The following is a 25,510-nucleotide window of genomic DNA, read 5'->3' as shown; positions in this document are numbered from 1 at the left end:
CATACCACCAGGGGGGGGGGGGGCAATTAATGGGCAGGGGTGCAGTCATGGGGGGGAGAAAATATATAGAAAATTACTTGGCACACTGATTACAGGGGGGGGGGGGGAGGTGGATAATTGTTGTCCTTTGGGACCAGGAGGTTTAATGGCAGCACAAGGGGACAACAAGGGGCCATGGCTTCAATTGAATGGCATCACATGGGGACCTGTAGGGGTTATTGGCCGCACATAGGAATTAAGAGAATCTAACATTTCCTAAAAAGTTAATTACATTTTTGCACAATACACATTTTTGGAAAAATTATTACTTTCTTAACTGTGTTTTTTTTCACCAGTGGTGGGCCGAAATTTCGCAATTACTTATCGTAAGCGTAATGGGAAATTTCAGAGAAAATGGTGTAATTAATTTCATATGTAATAGTAGTATTTAAAATTTCGTGTAGTTTTCTGCAGAATTTTCACAAAATTTTGCATCATTTTGTGCCAACTTTAGAGGTTACTAGCAAAACAAAGCCCCATACATGCTATTGCTATCAAAAATCGCATACAATGTCGCAAATTTTTGTGTAATTTCTTGCCGACTTTAGCAGGGAATAGCAAAGCCCTCATACATGATATTAACACCAAAATTGCTACATTTGTTAATGGAAACCTAAACTGAGAAGGATATGGATTTTCCCTTGTAAAATAATACCAGTTGCCTGACTCTCCTGCTGATCCTGTGTCTATAATACTTTTAGCCAAAGCCCCTCAACAAGCATGCAGATCAGATGCTCTGACTGAAGTCTGACTGGATTAGCTGCATCCTTGTTTCAGGTGTGTGATTCAGCCACTATTGCAGCAAAGATCAGCAGGGCAGCCAGGCAACTGGTATTGTTTAAAAGGAAACATCCTTATCCCTCTCAGTTAAGGTTCCCTTTAAGGAGAATAATGGGTACAAGTCAAAAACATTTTTTTTGCAAAAAAACTTTATAGTTTTTGAGAAACTCTATTTTAAAAATGCAAGTAAAAATGGTCATTTTTCTATGTTTAAAAAACATTTTTTACTTGCATTTTTAAAATCGAGTTTCTCAAAAAACTATAAGGTTTTTTGCAAAAACATTTTTTGACTCGTACCCATTATTCTCCTTAACAAATGTAGCAATTTTGGTGTTAATAGCATTTTGCTATTCACTGCTAAAGTCAGCAAGAAATTACGCAAAAATTTTGCGACATTGTATGCGAAATTACGAATGACTACACAAAATCAATTGAATTTGCAAATCGTAATTACGTATCAGCGTAATTGTGAAAATGTATGAAAAATTTAGCAAAATTGTAATTTGTTGATTATGATCATCACTGTTTTTCATTTCCATTGACTTGAGAAAATGGGATTTCACGTCTTCATGTTTATTGCAACTGACAAAATGTGTTTTCTCAATTTCATAGAACTCTATGAATCTGACAAAAAATGTATTATCGCATGCAAATATAATGCAAAAAATAAAATGTGTTATTTTTTGAAAATACACTAATTTGTGGCCAAATGCGAAATTTTTACAAAAATGATGGCAAAATGAAAATCGCCATATTCACTCATCACTAGTAATATCAGGGCTGGTGCTTCCATAGGGGCAAACTGGGCAATTGCCCTGTTGGAACCCAACATGCCCACCTCCATATTTATTGTGGTCCCCGGGGGCCCTGCAGAGGTTTTGTTAGTGTAGCAACTCACCTCTCCCAGCCGCCACACTCTTCCAATAGTTTGTCTGGTCCCATCTTTATCCCCACTGGCTGCATATTATCATACATAATAACATGCTCTGGATCATGAAGAAGAGGCGCCACTGCGAGCATGATGATGGGAGAGCATGGACTGATGATGGCGTGTGCCAATAGGGACAGGTTAGTCACTACACTGCCAGAAACTCTGCAGGGGACCAAAATAAAGTTGAAGGTGAGAACCCGGGTGTTGGCTCTGGGGCCCGAGTGTGGGGGAAGATATTTCAGAAATAAAGGTTCCCTAATACCATTTACAGGTGAAGGGAATCAGGGACCTCCAGGTTAATTTTTCCCAGGAGTCCCTTCGTGACTAGAAACAGCCCTGAGTAGTATGCAAAAGGGAAATGTACAGATGCTTTCATTCCCATGTAAATATTTTTCTTAATCACCAACTAAACGGTTTGATATCAATGTTTTTGGTCCTCCTAGAGAGTATCAGATGGAGAGGTCAAATCACACCACAATAGAAGAATTCATCCTGTTAGGCATTACTGATCTTCCATTGCTTCAGGCATTCCTCTTCATCCTATTTCTTTTGTTTTATTTGTTTAACTTATTGGGAAATATCAGCATTGTCACCCTGATTATAACAGATCACATTCTCCACAAACCAATGTACTTCTTTCTTGGCAATCTTGCTTTCCTTGACATTTTCTACTCTACCACTACTGTCCCTAAAATGCTGTCTGGGCTACTTATTGGAGACAAGACGATATCCATGGTTGGTTGTGTGGCACAGTTACATTTTTATCATTTTTTGGGAAGCACAGAAGCCCTTCTATTATCTTCCATGTCATATGACCGATACGTTGCTATCTGTAACCCTCTGCGATATCATCTTGTTATGGCAAGGGCTGTTTGTTTCGAATTGGCAATAAGCTGCTGGCTGATTGGGTTCTTGTATTCACTTTCACAAACAATTATCACATTTAGGCTCCCTTACTGTCATGATCAACACATTAATCATTTTTACTGTGATATTAAAGTAGTTCTAAAACTGGCTTGTGCAGAAACAAACTTAAGTGAACTCCTCACCTCTGCTATATTTGCACTTGTTGCCATGAGCACTTTCAAACTGATCATTGTTTCTTACGTGCTGATTGGAATCCATCTACTGAACATCCAGTCCTCCAGTGACAGAAAGAAGGCATTTTCAACTTGTACATCACACATTACTGTTGTTTGTTTGTACATAGGAACTGCATTGGTAACATACCTGGGTCCTTCCACCGACAACTCTTTAGAGCAAGACAGAATAAGCGCTATTCTAGTTACTGTTATTACTCCAGCCTTGAATCCTGCTATTTATTCTCTAAGAAACAAAGAAGTGAAGAGGTCCTTTAAAAAGATGTTATTAAAAACATCAAAATAATCTTATGCTATTACAGTAAAAAAAACTGTGGTGGAAAACAAAGTCCTCAGTCCATGGAAAGTCCACTGTGTCACAGTAATTGTACATGTTGATCACACAGCAGGCAGTGATCAGCCAAGGGATATTGTCAGAATATTGTCACAAATCTAAATTTTCTGAGGCACACAGAGATCACCTAGAAGATACAGTATGGCCACACAGATGTTGAAGTGATGTGGTAACAGTATATGTTGATCACAGAGCAAGTAGTGACCAGCCAAGAGTTATTGTCACAAATTTATTTTTTATTGGGGGGGGGGGGGGGAGGGGTGCACGGAGATCACCTAGAACTCACAGTACGGTCACACAGATGTTAAAGTGACATGATAACAATACACGTTGATCACACAGCAGCCAATGACAATTTGTTTGGCACACTGATATCACCGATAACACAATACTGTCAGTCACACAGGGGTTGTTGTGATGCTGTATGGTGGTAACACAGCAGGCAGCGTGTCAGACGCTAAATCACTTTTGGGCAGTGGTGGTGGGATATAATGGTGACACAGCCACACACTACACTGTATATAGGGTTGTGATGTTGCTGTAACTCACCACATCACAAATAAGCAACAACAAATAATACGTACAGCAAGGTCAATGTCACTGTCAGTCCTTAAAAGGACTTTTGTGTTCAGGGAAAGTCCTCAAAAGGACTTTTGGGGATCCCTAGCTGGTGAACTGCAAGTAGCAGCTATACAGCACAATATCACAATACAGCCTATCTCTCACTTCCAATCCGTATTCCATCTCCCTACACTGACTAATGCAGAATGAAAATGGCCAACCATTGGGAATGTGCCTTTTATAGGATGGGAATGGTGATCATGTCTGACTGGCCATCCTGTCCCACCTGACTTCAGGGTGAACTGTCAAAAAATGGGAAATTACAGGGTGGGTGCGAATGGCCTGCATTATTTGCGCTACTCCCGAACACGCAAGTAGTGCATGTAAACTGTTCACTGGTAAACATGTTCGGCCATCCCTGAAGGTCATACACTTAGGACGTGCCAACAGTAGAGCATAATATAAAATAAATAGCATACACTTGGGAACATAGGACTTGGAGCAGGACTTGGAAATACTAATTGATAAGAAGTTAAGTAATTGCATACAATGCCCCTAAAAAAAGTAAATAAAATATTGGTATGCATAAAATGGGAAATAAAATCACAAGATGCTAGTATACTACTCCCTCTGTATAAATCACTTGAGAGGCCACATCTGGAGTATGGAATACAGTTTTAAACACGACCCTGTAGGAAGGACATTCTAGAACAGGTACAAGGAAGACAACTAAATTAATCAGATGGATGGAAAGTCTTTCTTACCAAGAAAGGTTTAACAAATTAAGCTTGTTTAGCTTGGAAAAAAGTTGACTGAGAGGTTATGTATAAATACATCAGGGGGCAATACAAAAGCTTGGCACACAAACTTTCTGGCCCTAGGCTAGGAGACTTGATCTTGGCAAAGAGGGGGGAAACATTGTTTTCATCAATTTGCAAAAAGGTTCTTCACAGTAATTAATAAAAAGTGGAATATCTTACTACAGGATTTAGTTTGGACAAATTCTATATATGAATTTAAGAGGATTTGGGTGCTTTCTGTGCACTGAAAGACATCCATCTAGTGTCAGGAAATATTTTTGTTTTGTTTGGTTTTTACTTTTGAAGCTAATTGGTCCAAACGCTGCAAAGTTTATTAGGGGCATCTTTCAGTACATTTTCCATTCTAACAGCAAAAGCAGAAGATAATCACCATTAGCAAGGCAGATAACATAAAGGATGTGTAACGATTGGGTGCTGCAACTCAGACGTCTGATTATTTGTGATCTGCAGAATCACCAACAATACAGACGCTATACCTGATTATGTGGTGATCTGCAGTATTACCAATAATACTAGTATAGCTAGCTGAGAGTAAGGTGTGGTGTTTTGGTGCAACAGTAAGAAAGGTTATCTCCCGAGGAGCGGGAGATACAGACACTACTGCAGCCAAGGATTCCCTGAAGAGCAGGGAACTGGACTGCGCAGCAGCTAGTGGACACCTGAGGTGCAGGTGGCCTCTGACTGTGTAGACACTAATCTCCTTAAGAGGAGGAGATGGAGATTGTACTGCAGCCAGGGATTCCCTGATGGCTCAGGAATCAGACTGTACTGCAGCCTAGGATTCCCTGATGTGCTGGGAATCAGACTGTACTGCAGACAGTGGACTCCTATAGGTAAAGTCCCCTGACTGGACTGTAAGGAGGACTTCCTGAGGAGCAGGCAGCCTTTACAGCTAATGGACACCTATAGAGTTGGTGTCACAAGGAGTACTGAGAGGCTGTTCACCCAAGGAACGAGTGACAGCCAGAAGGGTCATACAAGCCAGGTCGGCAACACACGAGCAGATAAAGTACAGAGACAGAAGACTGATTCGGTATCCGGGTACAGGCAAGGTTGGCAACGGGTAGACAGATAGGCAAGGTACCGAATCAGTAAGGAGGAGAGAGGTCAGCAAAGCCAGGGATCATAACAGGTATCAATATAGCACAATCCTAGTCTGAGGTGTGAGGTCCTTGGTCTCAACACCTGGGAACTAGTCTGAAGTATAACAGTAGTAACACAGTAATCTCCTAGTCTTAGGTGTGAGGTCCTTGGTCTCAACACCCGAGAACTAGTCTGAAGTATAACAGTACAATAACACAGTAGCGCCTAAAGCGGAATCTGGCTAAGTGTGAATTCCCAGTTCCAACTGGTTCTAACACACTGTAAGATCTGACTGAGGTCTGAGTGCTCACACGTGAGTATTTGCAACGGCAGACAACCAGCAACTGACAAGCTTGTCCTATATATACTACAGCGCTCCGCAGCGCCGCCCCAGCCACTCAGCCAATCCAGAGTCCAGCTGGGATCAGCTGATTGGCCTGATCAGCTGATTCCCCTTCTGCTGGCATAAAGGTCCTGTCGCCTGGCATGCGCGCGCGTAGCTCTCCATCTGTATGCACTAGAAAGACCAGGCAAACCATAGACATGTTGCTGCGCGGAAAAAGCCGCCGGCTTGAACGCGGAGACAGCCACCCTGCCGCTTGCCCGCACGGCGGTGTCTCCGCTATTCATTACAGGATGGTAGAGTAAACTGCAAACCATAAACTTTCTAAATGCTCGCTACCAATGCTCTAAATGCTCAGCTTATTAATCCTCAGTAATAAAACAAAACTGGAGCAAAAAATTACATTCAGAGGTAGATGTCTATTATTGGATAATGAAGAAAAGAAAATATACAGAAAGACTCCTCTTAACCTCCTTGGCAGTAACCCCGTGTGGGACACGGGGTAAGCCGCCGGAGGGTGCCACTCAGGCCCTGCTGGGCCGATTTACATAATTTTTTTTTGCTGGACGCAGCTAGCACTTTGCTAGCTGCGCCAGCACACTGATTGCCGCCGCCCCGCGCCCGATCGCCGCTATCCGTTGCAGCGCGCACCCCCCCCCCCCTGACCCCGTGCGCTGCCTGGCCAATCAGTGCCAGGCAGCGCCGAGGGGTGGATCGGGACTCCCAATGACGTCAAGACGTCGGTGACGTCATCCCGCCCCGTCGCCATGGCGACGGGGGAAGCCCTCCAAGAAATCCCGTTCTTTGAACGGGATTTCCTGATCGGAGATCGCCAAAGGCGATCAAAGCGGGCGGGGGGATGCCGCTGAGCAGCGGCTATCATGTAGCGAGCCCTGGGCTCGCTACATGAATTTAAAAAAAAAAAACTGCTGCACTCCCTCCTGGCGAAATTTTTCATACCGCCAGGAGGGTTAACAGACCTTTGATCTAGTATATAATTATGCCATTATAGCAGAGTACTCAGGTGACCCCAAGAATTCCTACTAGCAGGACAAACTGTTGATAAGTCTGTCAATCGGGTTGTGGGCACTGAGGATCATCTCCTCTAACTCTTTAATGTTGTACATTTTCTGCCATCTTGCCATCAAGTGGGCGAGAATAGTTTTTTTATGCGGGTAGAAGAGTATAGTTTTGGGTGTAAAAAGAAGTGTAAGGCCTACATAAGTATGTATGTGTTTGAGTTTTGTTTTTATTTCATTAAATTACTTTTCCATGGTGTTGGAGTGTTGTGCTTTGTTATTTTTAAAGGGACTCCGAGCTCTGAGTAAAAAAAAAATTTGAACTTACCCGGGGCTTTCTCCATCCCAGCCCTGGTCGGGACGTCCCACGCCGGCCTCCTGGCTCTTCTCCCGCATGCGCCGTGCTGTCACGCTGGCCGCTGTCATGATGCGCGGCGGCCGGCGTGTGACGTCATTCGTGATGTATAGGGAAGGAGAAGCCCCGACACTCGCCAGTGTCGCCTGGGGGCCCGGCCTGTCCGCGCTATGCGGACAGCCGCCGGGAGAAGAGCCAGGAGGCCGGCGTGGGACGTCCCGACCAGGGCTGGGATGGAGAAAGCCCCGAGTAAGTTCAAATTTTATTTTTACTCAGAGCTCGGAGTCCCTTTAATAGAGAATAGAATTGGGCCACTCTACATGTACATGTGAGAACAGAGATTGGAAATGTTGGTGCATGGTAAAGCCTAAATTTTGTTTTGCGCCCTGAATGTAGCAGAATATTGGTAATGTTACCTATCGTAACCTAACTAACACAATAACCCTCCAGTAACTATGCCTAGCACTAACCCTAACACTAACCCAGACCTACTAACACCTAACACTAACTCAGCCCTACTTGCAGCTTACTGAAACCGCTAATTTGGTCCGCTGATAAGTCCCACTGCTATAATTCCAAAATACCTTGCACCAGAATTACACAGCTTGTACCAGAGAGTACAATATTAACATTATTCTAAGGGCTCTTTCACACTAGAGGCTGCGGTAGAAAAGGCTGAAAGTCAGCCTTTTGCTTAACGCCAATACATAGCGTTTTCAAAGCGTTTTCAAAGCCTTTTGAAAGAGTTTTACAGTTCATATGAAAACGTCCTTTTTTTTCTTCTTCTATAAAAATAAGTGAACAAGATAGCTGTAAAACGCTTTGAAAAGGCTTTGAAAACGCTGAAGTTGGCGTTTTCCATTGACTATCATTGAAACGCCAACAGCCAACTTCGGCTGTTAACAGCCCTGAAAAAGCTCCTGGGAGCGTTGAAACGCAACGCTCCAAAACGCCGAGTTAGATGTGAAAGGTAAAATGAAAGTCTATGGCCTTTCTTTTACCTAGCAAAACGCCAACTTCGGCCGTGGCGTTAAAACGCCGAAAAATCCCTCTGGTGTGAAAGGGCCCTAAATAAAGCTCCAAAACGACCAGGCATGAGTGGGTGCCATGTTTACCTGTCTCTCATTATTACATTCTGTGCTTATTCTCTTGGAAGGGGGTGGACATATGGTTGAAACCAGTAAAGGAAAAGTCCATATTCTAATATTACTTTCTCTATTTTACTATTACCTTATCGCCTTCATGGGGGACGCATAGGATGAGGTGGGGGTATTTGCATGCATTTTTTAAAGGTTAAAAAAAAGTCCTGTAATTAAGTGTTATATTAAAAGGTTATTTTAAGGTAACAGTTAATGTAACCTAAGGATCCCCTGGCTATCCTAGAGACAGATGTTAACATTTAATTTCATTAACAGCAGATAATTAAAGCATGCAACCCAAGTGGCAAGGAAAGGATGGACTGAGCATTAGGATACATTTGTACACTGTACCTATACTTCAAGTGTGTAACTATAAGAGACTCTGTAACAAACAAAAAAACACCCCTTGAGGCAAGAGTTCCCCCAGCCCTATCCTCAAGACCCACCAACAGTACATGTTTTGCAGAAAACCACAAACATTCACAGGTGAGGTAATTAGCTTCTCAGCAGAGCTGATTAACTACCTCTGTGCATTTCCACAAATCATGCGCTGTTGGTGGGCCTTGAGGACAGGGTTGCAGAACACTGCCTTGGGTGATACTAACCTCGGGAGGGGAAAACCTTGGGAACCTAATGAGGCTTCCCCATCCTCCTAAGCATCATGGATCCAGTGCCTTCTCTCCTAAAAATACATCACACTATCCACTTCTCCCTCTCAATACCAGATGTCAAACACTAGGTCAAGAATCAAATAAAATATCGCCGCTTAAAAGGGCTAACACCTCAACATATCCGAGATAACCTTAGCTTTGATGAATTGACTGACTCCAGCTTGGACCCTGATACTCTGGTGTTTAAATACAACAAATGTGTGTCCTCCACCTTTGAGACCATTGCTCCTCTGCGCACCAAATATCTTACTCCACACCATCATGCACAGTGGTTTGATAACGCTATAAAAGAGCTGAAAAGACAAGGCCGAAAACTTGAGAGACTGTGGCGCAAATCTCAGTCCCCAGAAGACAAACATGCCTTAATTCTCCACTTGAAGAGCTACCAAAAGGTAATCACGGGAAAAAAATCATCCTTTCTATCACAAGAGAATGCAAATGCAGTTAACAAACCAGCCCAACTGTTCCGCACAGTGGAAAAACTCTGCAACCCGGCATGTCAAAAACTTAACATCAAGTCTTCAAAGGACCTCTGTGACCAATTTGCCCATTTCTTCACAGACAAAGTCTCCGCTATAAGGTCCGCCATCCAACTTACAGCATCTGAGCCTAATATAGCGCCGAAGACCATTAGCAGAGACAATGTAACACCTTGGTCAAACTTCAAAGAAATTGATGAAGAAGTCACATCAAGCATCCTCCTTCACGTCCGCCTAACTACCTGTGACCTAGATCCTGGCCCAACACAGTTCATGTTGAACTGCCCCGACCTGTTCGTACCGGTATTCCTAAAAATTGTTAACTGTTCCTTAAAATCAGGGATATTTCCTGCTTTACTGAAGGAAGCAATCATCAGGCCTCTCCTCAAAAAACCCTCCCTGGACCCAGATGCAATGACCAGCTACAGACATGTCTCTAACCTCCCCTTTCTTGGCAAGCTAATTGAAAAAGCTGTTTACCTCCAGCTAGAAGCCAAAATCCTACAAAACAACAGTTATGACCCATTCCAGTCTGGCTTCAGGAAACACCACAGCACTGAAACTGCCCTCATCCAAATATGCAACCACCTGCTCATGGCAAGAGACAGAGGAGAGTGCTCCATCCTCATACTGCTAGACCTTTCTGCAGCCTTTGATACAGTTGACCATGACATCTTGATAAACAGGCTACAGGAATACTGCGGCATTGATGGCATAGTTCTTCAGTGGTTCCAATCCTTCTTAAGTGGCAGAACCCACAAAGTGTCTATGGGGCCCTTCCTGTCCACCCCTGTATCACTTAAGTATGGGGTGCCCCAGGGCTCAATCCTCTCTCCCCTGCTTTTCACGATTTACATGTTACCGCTGGGAAAACTAATCCAAAAACATGGCCTGACATACCACTGCTATGCAGACGACACCCAACTATATCTTTCCTTCAAGCCTGGTGTGACAGACCCAACTCTAACTATAAACGCCTGCTTACGTGAACTACAGCAATGGATGAATGACAACTGGCTGAAACTAAATGCAGACAAAACTGAAGTCCTTCTGATAGGAGGGCAGAGCATGATAACAAAACAACTTAACTTGCAGTCTTCACCACTGGGAATAGGAGGCACGGATCTGCGCAGCTCTGATCATGTGCGTAGCCTGGGAGTTCTAATTGATTGGGATTTAAACTTCAGAACTCAAATCTCTGCTGTGGTGAAATCATCCTATTTTCACCTGAAGAACATTGCAAAAATCAAGCACCTCATACCCACAGAAGATCTGCCAACCTTAGTCCACGCCTTCATCACATCCCGACTGGACTACTGCAATGCTCTCTACACTGGCCTTCCAAAAAAGGTCTTGTACCGACTACAGCTGATACAGAATACTGCTGCCAGACTGCTAACCAACCAACCCTGTCACTGCCACATAACGCCAGTCCTGCACTCCCTTCACTGGCTACCTATAGAATGGAGGGTCCTATTCAAGATCGGCCTACTGACATTTAAATCCCTGAATAATTTAGGCCCTGGATACATGAAAGATATGTTGCAGCTGCGTAGCAATCCCCGCATTCTCAGATCAACAGGTTCTAATAATCTAGTCATACCCAGAGTCCACTTGGAAACTTTTGGTCCCAGAGCCTTCTGTCATGCTGCCCCTACGTTTTGGAACTCCTTACCTCAACAGATCAGGACAGCTCCATTCCTGGACGTGTTTAAATCCAGACTGAAAACCCACCTGTTCATTTTTGCATTTGCAGAAATATAACTTTCGTTGTGTGAATACTTCATCCTACTAATTACTGAATCTGAGAGAGCCTAAGCGCTTTGAGTCCTATGGGAGAAAAGCGCTATAGAAATGTTATTGTATTGTATTGTATTGCAAGCAATTCCGATTCAGATTCCGCTTTTTAATTAGTTTTTACATCCGATTCCGATTTGCAGTTTGCTCCCTGCACACTGCAAATCAGAATCTGAATTGGATGTAAAAACTGATTAAAAAGCGGAACCTGAATCGGAATCACTTGCAGTGTGCAAGAGGCCTTAAAGAGGTTTTCTTCCAAGATTGCCCTGTATTTGGCTCCATCTATCTTCCCATCAACTCTGACCAGCTTCTCTGTCCCTGCTGATGAGAAGCACCCCCAGAACATGATACTGCCACCACCATATTTGACAGTGGGGATGGTGTGTTCAGAGTGATGTGCAGTGTTAGTTTTCCGCCACACATAGCGTTTTGCAATTTGGCCAAAAAGTTCAGTTTTGGTCTCATCTAACCAGAACACCTTCTTCCACATGTTTGCTGTGTCCCCCACATGGCTTGTGGCAAACTGCAAACAGGACTTCTTATGCTTTTCTGTTAACAATGGCTTTCTTCTTGCCACTCTTCCATAAAGGCCAAATTTGTTCAGTGCATGACTAATAGTTGTCCTATGGACAGATTCCCCCACCTGAGCTGTAGATCTCTGCAGTTCGTCCAGAGTCACCATGGGCCTCTTGACTGCATTTCTAATCAGCGCTCTCCTTGTTCAGCCTGTGAGTTTAGGTGGACGGCCTTGTCTTGGTAGGTTTACAGTTGTGCCATACTCCTTCCTTTTCTGAATGATCGCTTGAACAGTGTTCTGTGGGATGTTCAAGGCTTTGGAAATCTTTTTGAAGCCTAAGCCTGCTTTAAATTTCTCAATAACTTTATCCCTGACCTGTCTGGTGTGTTCTTTGGACTTCATGGTGTTGTTGCTCCCAATATTCTCTTATGCAACCTCTGAGGCCGTCACAGAGCAGCTGTATTTGTACTAACATTAGATTACACACAGGTGCACTCGATTTAGTCATTAGCACTCATCAGGCAATGTCTATGGGCATCTGACTGCACTCAGACCAAAGGGGGCTGAATAATAACGCATACCCCACTTTGCAGTTACTGATTTGTAAAAAATGTTTGGAATCATGTATGATTTTCATTCCACGTCTCACGTGTACACCACTTTGTGTTGGTCTTTCACATGGAATTCCAATAAAATTGATTCATGTTTGGGGCAGTAATGTGACAAAATGTGGAAAACTTCAAAGGGGCCGAATACTTTTGCAACCTACTGTATATATATATTGTCGTGTGTGTGTGTGTGTGTGTGTGTGTGTGTGTGTGTGTGTGTGTGTCAATTATCACTCTGTTTACTACTTTTGTATAATTATATACTGTTATAACTGACTATCGTAACAATAACTTTATCAACAAAGTGTTGCATTTACATTTATGTAGCAATATGTCTTAGTTATGTTTTCTAAAGACTCATTTGAATCACGTATAGTGTAAAAATGCTGTACCTTATTTAGAAAGCTCTATTGCACTATTCATGTAATTATATGTATTATAAGTAATGTCTTTTTCTCTTCTGTACATCATATTTACTATTGCAAATGTTGCTTTGTGATAGACATATCATGATTCTACTCTAGACTTTTTTCAATAACTTTCTTTTAAAATTTTAAAATAATATTAACAAACGGTCACATTTAAGTATATTTAGTTTCAATCAGTATTTCCATGGGGGGCGTTGTGTTTATTAGTAAATGTTTCAAAGCTGTCATCATGTTGCCATTAAACTACTGTTATGGCGCCTAGGGACATTAACCCCCACAGGGTTTGTCAGCATTCATGTTAAGTGACTTTCTGGAGATCTATAAATATGTAAACTTGCAGTGACAGGTGCCTGCAAGGAATACAGGCTTCAGAGAAGAGTGCAGTCAGAAGACACCATTTTTTTTTAATTACAGGTCAACCTAACATTTCAGAAATAAAGTATATGGGAATATGGCTGCTAAAATAATTTTCACAGTTATTAGTTAACACTATGCTTAACTGGTGAATTAAATATGAAATCATGATAAAGGAATTTGGCTATTACCATGGAATGACCAGATATGGTCTCTGTGTATAGACATAATCATTCATCTTTGTCAACTTCCTACTTCTTAGAGCTGCAGCACTCTGGGGGTTATTGAGCATTAAAAGATACCTGTACCAAAAAATAAGTGCCCCAAATGTGTTCTCACTTGACTAGAGGATAACCCAGAGGCTTCCACTGGCCTCCTCCACCAGGCAATTCCAGAGCTGAATCCCCTGACAGACCATTGACAAGCCCTTGGCGACCAATCACACCTGCACAGTAGCATGAGCCTGATGGGGCTCTGCGTTTTCCACCAAAGCCCAAGCTGGTTTGTGCTACTGCGCAATGTGGCTGCACTTTGGGAGTCTCAGTGCTGGAGCGGCCTGATGGAGAAGGACGGGGGAAGCCTCTACAGGATTCAGAGGTAGAGTGTCTAACTTTTTTTTTAAACAAAACTCACAGATTTGGTTTACAATTGTGAACTTCCAATGACCAATATTACTACTACATATGCTGCATGGCACACAGGGGTAATATGTTTCTAGTAGTTCCATTGCGTAGTAGTCAGTTTACTTTGCTGCCGACTAAGTGCTGTGCTACTTTGTCTACTAGCCTTATCTCTCCATTACAGATAATACAATATCAGTCTAATCCATGGGGCTGGATGGTGTAAAGGTTAAGGGCTCTGCCTCTGACACAGGAGACCAGGGTTCGAATCTCGGCTCTGCCTGTTTAGTAAGCCAGCACCCATTCAGTAGGAGACCTTAGGCAAGTCTCCCTAACACTGCTACTGCCTATAGAGCGCGTCCTAGTGGCTGCAGCTCTGGCGCTTTGAGTCCGCCAGGAGAAAAGCGCAATATAAATGTTATTTGTCTTGTCTTGTCTAATCCTGAAAATATCATTACACCAACTTTTTCTCAATTGCCTGGATGTGTGTCACATTCTTAAAGGACAGCTGTAATGAGAGGTATAAGGAGGCTGCCACATTTATTTCACATTAAACAATACTAGTTGCCTGGCAGACCTGTTGATCTATTTGGCCCAGAAATAAGCATGCAGCTAATCTTGTCAGATCTGACAATAATGTCAGAAACACCTGATCTACTGCATGCTTGTTCAGGGTCTATGGCTAAAAGTACAAAAGGACATCAGGTTTTATGCTAGATTCCTTCCATAAGGTTCCATAATTCCATCACATATGATGTGTCTTGGTACTACGGATGGCTGGAAATGCCTATTTCCAATTCTGCGGATTTCCAATTTCCGCCAATGCCGATTACATATTTCGTTGAATTTCAATTTCCATTTCCGTTTTCCAACGGGTCTTTTTTTTTGGGTAATTTTTTGCATTCTCCAATTGACCAAATACTTCCAACTTGACGCTGCATTCTCTGGTTGGTCCAATGCATCTGAGTTCTGTGATTAGGCTAAATTTACCAAGTTGCAGTAATGCGGTATTCCTGCGGAAATCCAATTTCCGGTCAGAAATTGTTATTCCATGAAATCCAATGAGCATTCCTACTTATCACTAAATGTTAGATACTGACCTGCTTTAGTACGATGGAGATAGAAAGATGAGTAAGCAACACCCGTCTTTAAACTTCAGAGTATGCACTATTTTATTCTCAGATCTGAGCACGTGTCATTACCTACTACCAAACCACAGGCTTTTTTCCCTTCAAAACCAGAGCAATTTTCACATCACACTCCTCCCATTTAGTGATGATTGTAATCCGCTAATTACGATTACGCAAATTTTCGTGTACATTTTCGCAATTACGCCTATACCTAATTACGATTTGTACATTTAATTGATTTTGCACGGTTATTCATAATTTCGCATAAAAATGTGTGTAATTTCATGCCGACTTTAACAGTGAATAGCAAAGCCTCCATACATGCTATTGACACCAAAATTGCTACATATGTTAAGAGAAAAAAACATTTTTTCCAAAAAGACCTTGTCGTTTTTGAGAGAATCGATTTTAAAAATGCAAAGAAAAATGTTTTTTAAACTCTGAAAAATGACAGTTTAATAACAATTTTTCTTTGCATTTTTAAAATCGATTTTCTCTACAAGGTATTTTTTTTAACTCTTTTTTTTGGGACTTATGCCCACTATTCAGCTCAACATATGTAGCAATTTTGGTAGCAATAGCATTTATGGGGCTTTGCTATTCACTGCCAAAGTTGGCACAAAATTGTGCAAAATTACACAAAATATATGTGAAAATTACGTGAAATTATGAAATATTACTATTACATGCAAAATTAATTACTATTTTCTCTGAAATTTTGCATTACGATTATGATGCACAATTGCAAATTTCAAAGTGAAATGTCGGCCCACCACTGCTCCCATTAATTTGCCAATAACTTTATTGCTACTTATCACACTGAAATTATCTATATATTATTTTTTGCGGGACAAACTAGGCTTTCTTTGGGCAGTATATTTTGCTAGGAATTATTTTATTTTACATGGATTTTACAGGGAAGAATAAGAAAAAAACTTAAAAAATGTATCATTTCTCAGCTTTCAGCCATTGTAGTTTAAAAATAAAATGTGCTATTGCAGATAAAACCCATAGTAGTAGTGTAGAGACCAGCACCATCAAATAGTAATTATGCTTTTTATTGTGTAAAAAGACACATAGACATATATCACAACATTTCGGAGGGATAACCTCCTTTCTCAAGTGGATGCCAGTGTCTAAATAAAAACAATCAAACTCTCATTTATATAGTACAGCGGTGGCGAACCTATGGCACGCGTGCCGGGCCCGGCACGCGTAGCCTAATCTGCTGGCACGCCACCGCTGCTTATGAACTGGCCGCAGCGTCTACTATACGCCGCCGCACCAGTTCATATCCCGCAGCCCCGCAGTCTCCCGGGAGGCAGACCAGGGCTACGGCAAGATGGCTGCCGAAGCCCTGTACTGGAGACTGTTAGTGTCTCCAGTACAGGGCTTCGGGCGCCATCTTCCCATAGCCCTGCACTCTGCCTGTCAGCGGCAGCGCGTGAAACTGCAGGAGGAACGTCCGGGGGAGATGCGCACCAGAGCCCAGCCGAGAGAGAAGACTTCTGTCAGGTGAGTACATTACTTTTTTTTTTCAGGTAAAATGCGTCCCACTGTGTTATTTTCTGGTAAAATGTTTTGTCACATTGTGTTTATGTCCTGTGACATGCTGCCCACTGTGTTTGTTTTCTAGTGAAATGTGGCCCACTGCGTTTTTCTGGTGAAATGTAGCCCACTGCGTTTGTTTTCTGGTGAAATGCTGCCCGCTGCGTTTGTTTTCTGGTGAAATGCTGCCCACTGCGTTTGTTTGCTGGTGAAATGCTACCCTCTGCGTTTATTTTCTGGTGAAATGTGGCCCACTGCGTTTGTTTGCTGGTGAAATGCTACCCTCTGCTTTTGTTTTCTGGTGAAATGTGGCCCACTGCGTTTGTTTTCTGGTGAAATGCTGCCCGCTGCATTTGTTTTCTGGTGAAATGCTGCCCACTGCGTTTGTTTGCTGGTGAAATGCTACCCTCTGTGTTTATTTTCTGGTGAAATGTGGCCCACTGCGTTGCTGGTGAAATGTGGCCCACTGTTTGTTTTCTAGTGAAATGCTGCCCGCTGTTTGTTTTCTGGTGAAATACTGCCCACTGCGTTTATTTTCTGGTGCAATGTGGCCCACTGCGTTTGTTTTCTGGTGCAATGTGGCCCACATTGCATTATTTTCTGCTGAAATGTTGCACACATTGCGTTTATTTTCTGGTGTCTGGGGTAACTTGCTGCATTTATTATTAAGGGCTCATTCACACTACAGAACGTATGCACGAATGCGATTTCATGCATGCGCTGCCAACGCACAGTGATCGCACGGAATGCACGTTGTGGTGCGCTAAAGCGTGGACGTCGGCAGCTGTACCCTTCGGGGAAACGTATGCGTTGTGCGTTAAAATGTTCCCAGATGCGTTACAATGTAACGCATGGGAACGCACACCTGTAGTGTGAATGGTAACATGGAAGTCTATTAACTTTCATGTTATCATATGAATCTTACATTATGTGTGTTGCGTCAAAACTGACAGTGCAGCAAATAGTGTGAATGAGCCCTTAATGGTCATAGTTGGCTATATTTGCTGCTTTGGGGTTACGGCGGGTATAAATAGCATCATACAGTTTCTGCACCCCATGAATCCTCGTTTCACCACATCATGGCGGAAACACTGCTTTCTTATGCCTCGCTGTTACATCATTACGTTAGCTCCGCCCATACAATATCATGGCCACGCCCATTTTTCGCCGGGCGCCCCCCCCCAGTGGCACTCAGAGATAAAAAGTCGATGTTAGGTCGCAGTTTGGGCACTCGACCTCTGAAAGGTTAGCCATCACTGATATAGTATATCAACATGTAGTATACACCAATCACATTGAAGAACACCTATGGTGACCAATCCCCAAGACTGGCGGCTAATAGGTCGGCGTCCCGACACTGCGGGTTGAGCTGCGGGTGCTGCCTCCATCCCTGCGCTGTGCATTTTGGGCAGACCACGTCAGCCCACATTTGAATATTAAGAAGAATATAGTATAGTTCCCCATCAGGTCCGCCTGGGTAGCAGACAGGGGATTGGTCGCCATAGGCATTCTTCAATGTGATTGGTGTATACTCCATTTTGATATACTATATAAATGAGAGTTTGATTGTTTTTATTTATACACTGACATCCACTTGAGAAAGGAGGTCATCCCTCCAAAACGTTGTGATATATGTATATGTGTCTTTTTACACAATAAAGAGCATATTTACTATTTGATAGTGCCGGTCTCTACACTACTACTATGGACTTTTGAGCCAGGAGTGCTGCTTGACTCTAAGACCATGGCACATCGCTGAATTGCTGCACAGGAGTGCTGTCTATCTATACTTCTACTGTTGTAGATAAAACCAACACATTTTATTTGTCCCAGTTATTACAATATTTAAATTGTGTCCATTTTACAATGTGTGGTTATACTATTTTATTTGGAAATAAAGAAGAATTTTTCTTCCTTTAGTTTTTTTATAACAGAAATTGCAAAACTTTATTTACAAAAATAACAGTAATATACCCTCATGAAATACATATTTAAAAAGTCCCTAAGGTAACTGTGATTTTTTTTTCTAATGGTGTTTTTTTTGTTACTAGGGGTGGAAGGGATTAAAAAAACATAAAAAATATGTACTTAATTTTTTTAGGTAATATTTTTTTAGTGTATATTTTCACTTTTTGGCCACAAGTAGAGTACTGTAAACAGTAGATGGGAACTAATGAGTGTATTTGTTTACTTTCATTTTGTGAATAAAAACCAATGTCTCGATTATGCCAGCTTTTCATTCATAACAGGCAATGTGATCGGGTTTGGGAACACCTGTTTCCCATTCACTGATCACAGAAAGGCGAGATTGTGATGAAAGCAAACAGAAATGCCGCGACGATCATGAACACCGACGGTAAGTAAACAATATGTATATCTGTGCCCTTGATCTGCAAGTGAAGTATACAGGGGCATAGATATATGTAGAAAAGATCCGGAAGTGGTTAGTATAATATTTTAGGAGGGTAACACTTATATTTTATAATGTGTTGGCTTGAGCTGTTGTGTGTATTTTTTGCCCAAGATTGATAATTCTGATTAATATTAATCTGAGATATATCTATGGGCTTTGAGCCCTATGGGAGAAAAGTGCTTTACAAATGCTGTTGTATTGCATATTGTAAGATTAATACTGTGGGCATAATTTACAAAGCTGTTTTCCTCAGTTTCCACCTTATCTATGTTACATTTTTAAGCTCCCGAAGAGCAAAAATATAATATACTTAAGGTAAGAAAAGTAATTTTGAAATTAAGTTAATCAAGAACAACTTACTTTGAGTGATTATTTTGCTTGTTAATGTGCTAAGGTTATTTTATCAATTAGGTGATAAATAAGTCATTTATGAGAAGTATTGTGAATAGAGCCCTATTGTAGAATTAAAATAAGTTCCACTTATTTCTTACTTCATGAATTAAGCTAGAGTAAATATGAAATTGGTATTTTGTGGTTTTATTTTTAAGCAAGTATTTTATTCTTTTCTTTATTAGAAACTCACATTCTGAACTATGGCTCTAGAAAACAAAACCACAGTGAATGAATTTGTTCTACTAGCCTTTTCCAGCTTCCAGCAGTTCCAAATCTTGCTATTCATTTTTATAATGCTAATGTACATTGTAAGTATTACTGGTAACTTTGCAATAATCCTCCTTGTTAGGACAGGATCTTCACTCCACAGTCCAATGTACTTTTTCATCAGTGTATTTGCTGCTTTAGAAATTTGCTTTATTTCCACAGTTGTTCCAAAACTCCTCGACATTCTGATTACGGCTAACAGAAAAATCTTGTTCAAAAATTGTTTTGTTCAATTGTTTGTCTTTAATCTACTCGGAATAACAGAATGTTGTTTACTTTCAGTAATGGCCTTTGATAGAGATTTGGCAATTAACCATCCTTTGAGATATTCCACGATTATGAGCAATGTGGTGTGTATTGCTTTAGTGCTTCTGCCTTTTATAGTAAGTTTTATCATTACTTTATGCATTACAGTCTTCACAGTTGAATTGGATTTCTGCAGATCTAATGAAATCAATCATTTTTTTTGTGACTTGGCTCCAGTACAGAACTTGGCTTGCTCTAGCCCCGTAATCAGTATCTTAGCCACTAACATAGGAGCTGTTCTTGGAGGTTTGACTCCTTTCATACTTATCATAGGTTTCTACACCCATATAATCATAACTGTCACCAGAATAAAAAGTGTGGAAGGTAAATACAAAGCATTCTCCACATGTTCTTCTCATCTTACTGTTGCAAGCCTTTTCTATAGCTCAATACTCATGGTCTACATAAAGCCAACAGCTAGTCAGTATGACAAATTCCTTGCTCTGATGTACACTGTCATTGTTCCAATGTTAAATCCTTTTATTTACACATTAAGAAACAAAGATGTGAAGGACACTTTTCAAAAATTCACAATTTTCAGTGTCGGTAAACAGAAACATGTATGAATCACTACAATTTGAAACAAAAATGCTTTTTTGTAGCGATAAGTTCCAATTTCACATAATGGTACAGATTACAAATTACGATGTGAAATTGCAGTCTTTCTAAATGAATTCTGCACATTATCATAATTATGATACCTTATTTTATATTGCCCTGTAATTTAGTGAAAAATGGCTTTCCCTTGCCTGTAGACTTCAATGCACTTTTGCGAAAAATGTGTTTTTTTATTCCCATAGACTTTAATACATTTATACGAAAAATGTGTTTTCTCAGTACTATTCACTTTAATGGGTGTGGTGACCCAAGAGTCCAAGAACCTTCCAGAGGAGACAAAAAAGAAAGACAGGGATACCAGGAGCGACTAATGGTATGGTATATCGAGGGTGTGGGTCAATCGATAACAACAATGTACAGGGTACTCACTAAGAGGGGTTGCAAAACCACTGTGTATCAGCCAGTGAGGAAAACCCATCCTCATTCAGGTTCTTAAGCCTTTGATTGTGCAGGTTGGGCTCTAGAAACAAAGAGAGGTGTAAAGGTTCAAAGAACCAAAAAACACAACCAGCCACTCAAGACTATGGGTATTGGGCTGGATATCAGTGGAAGGGAGGAGGCACCCAAGGTGTAATATATAGTAGTGGGAACATAAAAATATAAGATATATAACATGGCTTATCTCTAAAAAGAAGGAGCTAACCCAATGTAAAGTAATATATTTCACAGAACACAGTCCACTTCCTCAGATCACATAACAAAAGTGTCTTGAAAGCTCACGGCTCACAAAACCCTGCTTTCAAGATTTTTTTTGTCACTTGATCTGAGGAAGCGGACTGCATTCACATACCCATAGACTTCAATGAACATATGTGAACTTATTGCTTGTTGGCTGTCTGCTGAGAGAACACGTGGCACACCACTTCTTCTGCCAGCTCTCCAGGTACAGTGGTCACGTCGGCTAAAGCATCTTTGAACACCAGGGCTCCCAATTCATCCAGAGTTTTAACCACTGAGAAACCTCTCTGAGGAGGAATTGTATTGGTTCTCTAAACTTACCAATGGAAATCCTTCTCAGGAAGGATTCTTATTGGTTAAAACTGTGAATCAATGAGGACACCTGTTGTGAGGCTCAAAGATACTTTGCTGAGGCTCTTTGAACAGTGTAGCCAGCACAAAGAAGGAGTCTTGTCCCGGTGGCCAGTGGAGGAGAGGCATGTTTCCCAGCAGTCAGCAGCTGAGTGACAAGGTCCCACCCTTTATCTACATTTTCAATTGCAGTGGTCTGTATCGATCTCACTATTTTTACAGTGTGGCACTTTGAAACATGATCACAGAAGCAATATAATATGAGATAAATTTAATTGGAGAATATTTTTTGTGTTTGTCGAAGAACAGTCTTAATAAACTTCAGTTGATTGGAACGAAACTCTTTAAAATAAATTTACACAACACTTAGAATAACTGTATACAATAACCTGTGACTTGAAATAGGACAGCAGTAAGTGCAGTAAAATATATATTTTTTATTTTTTAAAAGTGATCATTATCACTCTACTTAGGTTGGAAGTGAGACACTGTAAAGCCTAATCACACACAGAGAGAGTTTAAAGAGGAACATTAACCCAGGATTGAACTTCATCCCAATCAGTAGTTAATACCCCATTTCCCATGAGAAATATTTACCTTACCTCTAATACATCATCACGGATATCTACATGGTTGATACTGTGGTGAAATAAAACCACTCCCACAGTGTGATATCAAGGCCACAACCATGACAGATTCCTGTCTATGAACCTCATTGCACTGTGGGAGATGATGGATGTTTCCAACTGGAGTAAGCAGTATCTCCCTCTGTGTGTTTGACCTGCAGGCTCATGGTGGATCATGAACCAATTACACAGCGAATATCAATAATTTCTTGTTCTATCTAGTATTTTTTAACTTCTCAGTTTTCAATATATTGATTTTTTTTTGTTTGTTCTTTGTTCAGAGTGTGGCAAATTAAAAAAATTATGTGGGGTCCCCCCTCTAGGGCTTGTTAACCACCTTGTCCCCATGCAGGCTGAGATAGCCAGAATGAGGAACCCCGCACACGTGGGGCTTTACACCTTGAACTATACCAGTCTGCATGGTCCATGGTATGGGAAGGCAAAGAGAGGGTCGGCTAAGCCTCTTCCTCTTCCCCAGAGCCCTTGTCCAATCCGTGGACAAGGAGCTCTTCCCCACCCCTGTTGGCCCAGGAGGAGGTTGGTGCCAATGATGCCCTAAGGGGGGAGGATTTCATGGTGACATTTGGGAGTCCCCTTTAAGAAGGGGATTCCCAGATGCCAGCCCCCTTCCCAGGAGAAATAAGTATAGGGGTACATAGTACCCCTTACCCATTTCCACAAATGGTTAAAAGAAATAAACATGCAACAATGAGAAAAGTCCTTTATTATTCTTAATTAGCCATAAATATTTACATTTAAAAAATGTTCCTATGCCACTATCCTTGGAAATGTCCCCTGCCAATATCCTCAGTTACCTTAGTTGTAGATCTCCGCACACCTGCCGCCACACTCCGCTGCTCCCCACGCAGCTCTAGCTATACTAAGTATAGCTAGAGCAAAAGTACCTTTAAATTTTGTTTCAAGGCTCCCCATCGGTCTATTAACAGACCAATGGAGAGCCTTGGAGCCAAATTTAAACATGCCTTTGGCTCTAGCTATACTTAGTATAGCTAGAACTCTGCTCCGGCCTTCCTCCTGCGCTACTCCCGCTCTCCTCCCTGCCCACTGCACCTATATCACCCACGCATATATGGAATGGACAAGGACTCTGGGGAAGGGGGGGGAAGGGCTTTGGGGAAGGGCTCTGGGGAAGAGGGCCACCCTCTCCTCCAGAGCCCCCCCATACCATGGACCATGTGGGCTGGTATAGCTCAGGGTGTGAAGCCCCACACGGCTGAGGTTCCACCTTCTGGCTATCCCAGCCTTCATGGGGGACAAGGGGTTAAAGAGGCCCAGTAGGGGGACCCCACATCATTTTTTTTGCCACACTCTGAACATATAAAAAAAATTATTTATATACACGTTAATACATTATTAAATTAAGAAATTGTGGCTGCAGAGATGCCCTTTGAAGTGTTGAAGTTATCTTACCCATTAAAGTCTATGGAGCCTGTCGCAAACTGCTGGTTTATGAACATTTGTGGTAAATTTGTGTTCCCGAACTGAAAATGTGATGTTCACGAAATCACTAAAGATCTAAAAGGTAAATGTCTTTTCACTACGGCAACACATTTTGTGAGCATACAAAAATAACTTCACCAGGTCAAATATCAGTGTCAGGATCTCAAATTAGCCTGGCACTCATATTCCCCAGCAATAGGACCAGAAAATTTGTCTTTTTTTTCTATGTAAAAATCTTTTATTCAGGCACATATTCAAATTACAGTCAGATATGAAGCTTTAGAAGAGACTAACATTATTTCACCTTTTCATTTTCATTCTACAGTTTATCTTGCAAAATACATTAATAGAAAAACATTCAGATTATTGACTCTACATCTGGATGTATACACCCCCATTCTGATTAAACCCAATAATAGTAAACAATAAACACAAAAAATAAACCGTTACATTTTTTTTGTTTTGTTATTTCTTTAGCTGGCATTGTAAGGCTTAAATGTTCAGAGTGTTATTGGGAAAAAAACTAGTTGAGGAGCAATTGAGGTCTATTGCATTATACCATACTAACTTATTTTTCATAACTCATTGTTTCAGAGTTTGTGGGTCATGCACAGATACAATTGGGGGACTCCATTATGATACAATAGGTGTTTAGCTACTATTTCTACATAATGGCCTCAATTTACTAAGATCATGCTGGAGATAATAAGGCAAGAGAAAACTTGCCACCACACAGTGAGAGAGCTATCTTATCTCTTCATTCCTTAAGTTACCTCCTCTGTAGTTAAGTTACCTCATCTGTAGTTATTTTCACAGCAGTTAATTAACACCCTGGCCCATATGTAATTCCATTTTTCACCTGAGTTTTCTCCTAGGTGATATTTTGAAACTTGTAAATAAAATGACTTTTAAACCATCACCAAGCAAAAAAAAAAATGCTCAAAATAATGACAGTACTTTTTACAAATACTTTTTGAAAGTTTTTCAATTGCAAAGTTCTAAAATGGTATTTCAAGTAGCAGATGAAAATGTTTCTTGTAGGAGAAAACTCAGGTGAAAAAGTGAATTGCATATGGCCCTTTGTCTTTAACTTTAGAATTGTGGAGTTATTTTAAGGATTGAATAGCTAACTTAAAGACAGAAGAGTTAACTTTAGGTTTGCCTGGATTAAAGACAGGAGATAAGCTTAGTGAACTGAAGCCAATGGCCTCAATTCACTAAGATCATGCTAGAGATAATAAGGCAAGAGAAAACTTACCTCCACACGTGAGAGAGTTATCTTACCTCTTCATTCCTTAAGTTACCTCTCCTGTAGTTAATTTACATCCTCTGTAGTTAATTTACCTCCTCTGTAGTGTTTTACCTCCTCTGTAGTTATTTTTACATGCAGCTAATTAACAGCCTGTCTTTAACTCTGGAGTTATTTTAAGGATTTGAGAGTTAATTTAAAGACATAAGAGTTAACTTTAGGCTTGCCTGAGGTCAAATGTTTCCTGAATACTACATGCCTTATCACCATGGTAACAACTCTAGAAGAGTTATTAAAGACAGGAGATAAGTTTAGTGAATTGAGGCCATTGTGTTAAATTATGTGTTATTTTCTTTCCCAAAAGTAATATTTTGGGTCACTTCATATGCAGTTGACTCAATAAATTGGAGATAATCTTGGTGATTGCATGTCAGAAGTAAGCAATTCATCTACAAGGGCTAGGGAGACTCACTTTCCCTATTAAGAAT

At 41.1% G+C, this 25,510-nt stretch overlaps 1 protein-coding gene across 1 annotated transcript; it reads left to right on the top strand.

Annotated features, from left to right (window-relative positions):
• The first annotated feature begins 2,203 nt into the window (after window positions 1-2,203).
• Window positions 2,204-3,136, top strand: LOC137533502 (olfactory receptor 12D1-like). Its single transcript, XM_068254879.1, has one exon. It carries the CDS (start codon window positions 2,204-2,206, stop codon window positions 3,134-3,136), a length of 933 nt encoding a protein of 310 aa, XP_068110980.1.
• Window positions 3,137-25,510: the final 22,374 nt, after the last annotated feature.

Source organism: Hyperolius riggenbachi, chromosome 9 (assembly GCF_040937935.1).
Source record: "Hyperolius riggenbachi isolate aHypRig1 chromosome 9, aHypRig1.pri, whole genome shotgun sequence".
Lineage (NCBI taxonomy): Eukaryota > Metazoa > Chordata > Amphibia > Anura > Hyperoliidae > Hyperolius > Hyperolius riggenbachi.
The sequence above is the reverse complement of the archived record's forward strand: the minus strand, read 5'-3'. Positions and strand labels throughout refer to the sequence as shown.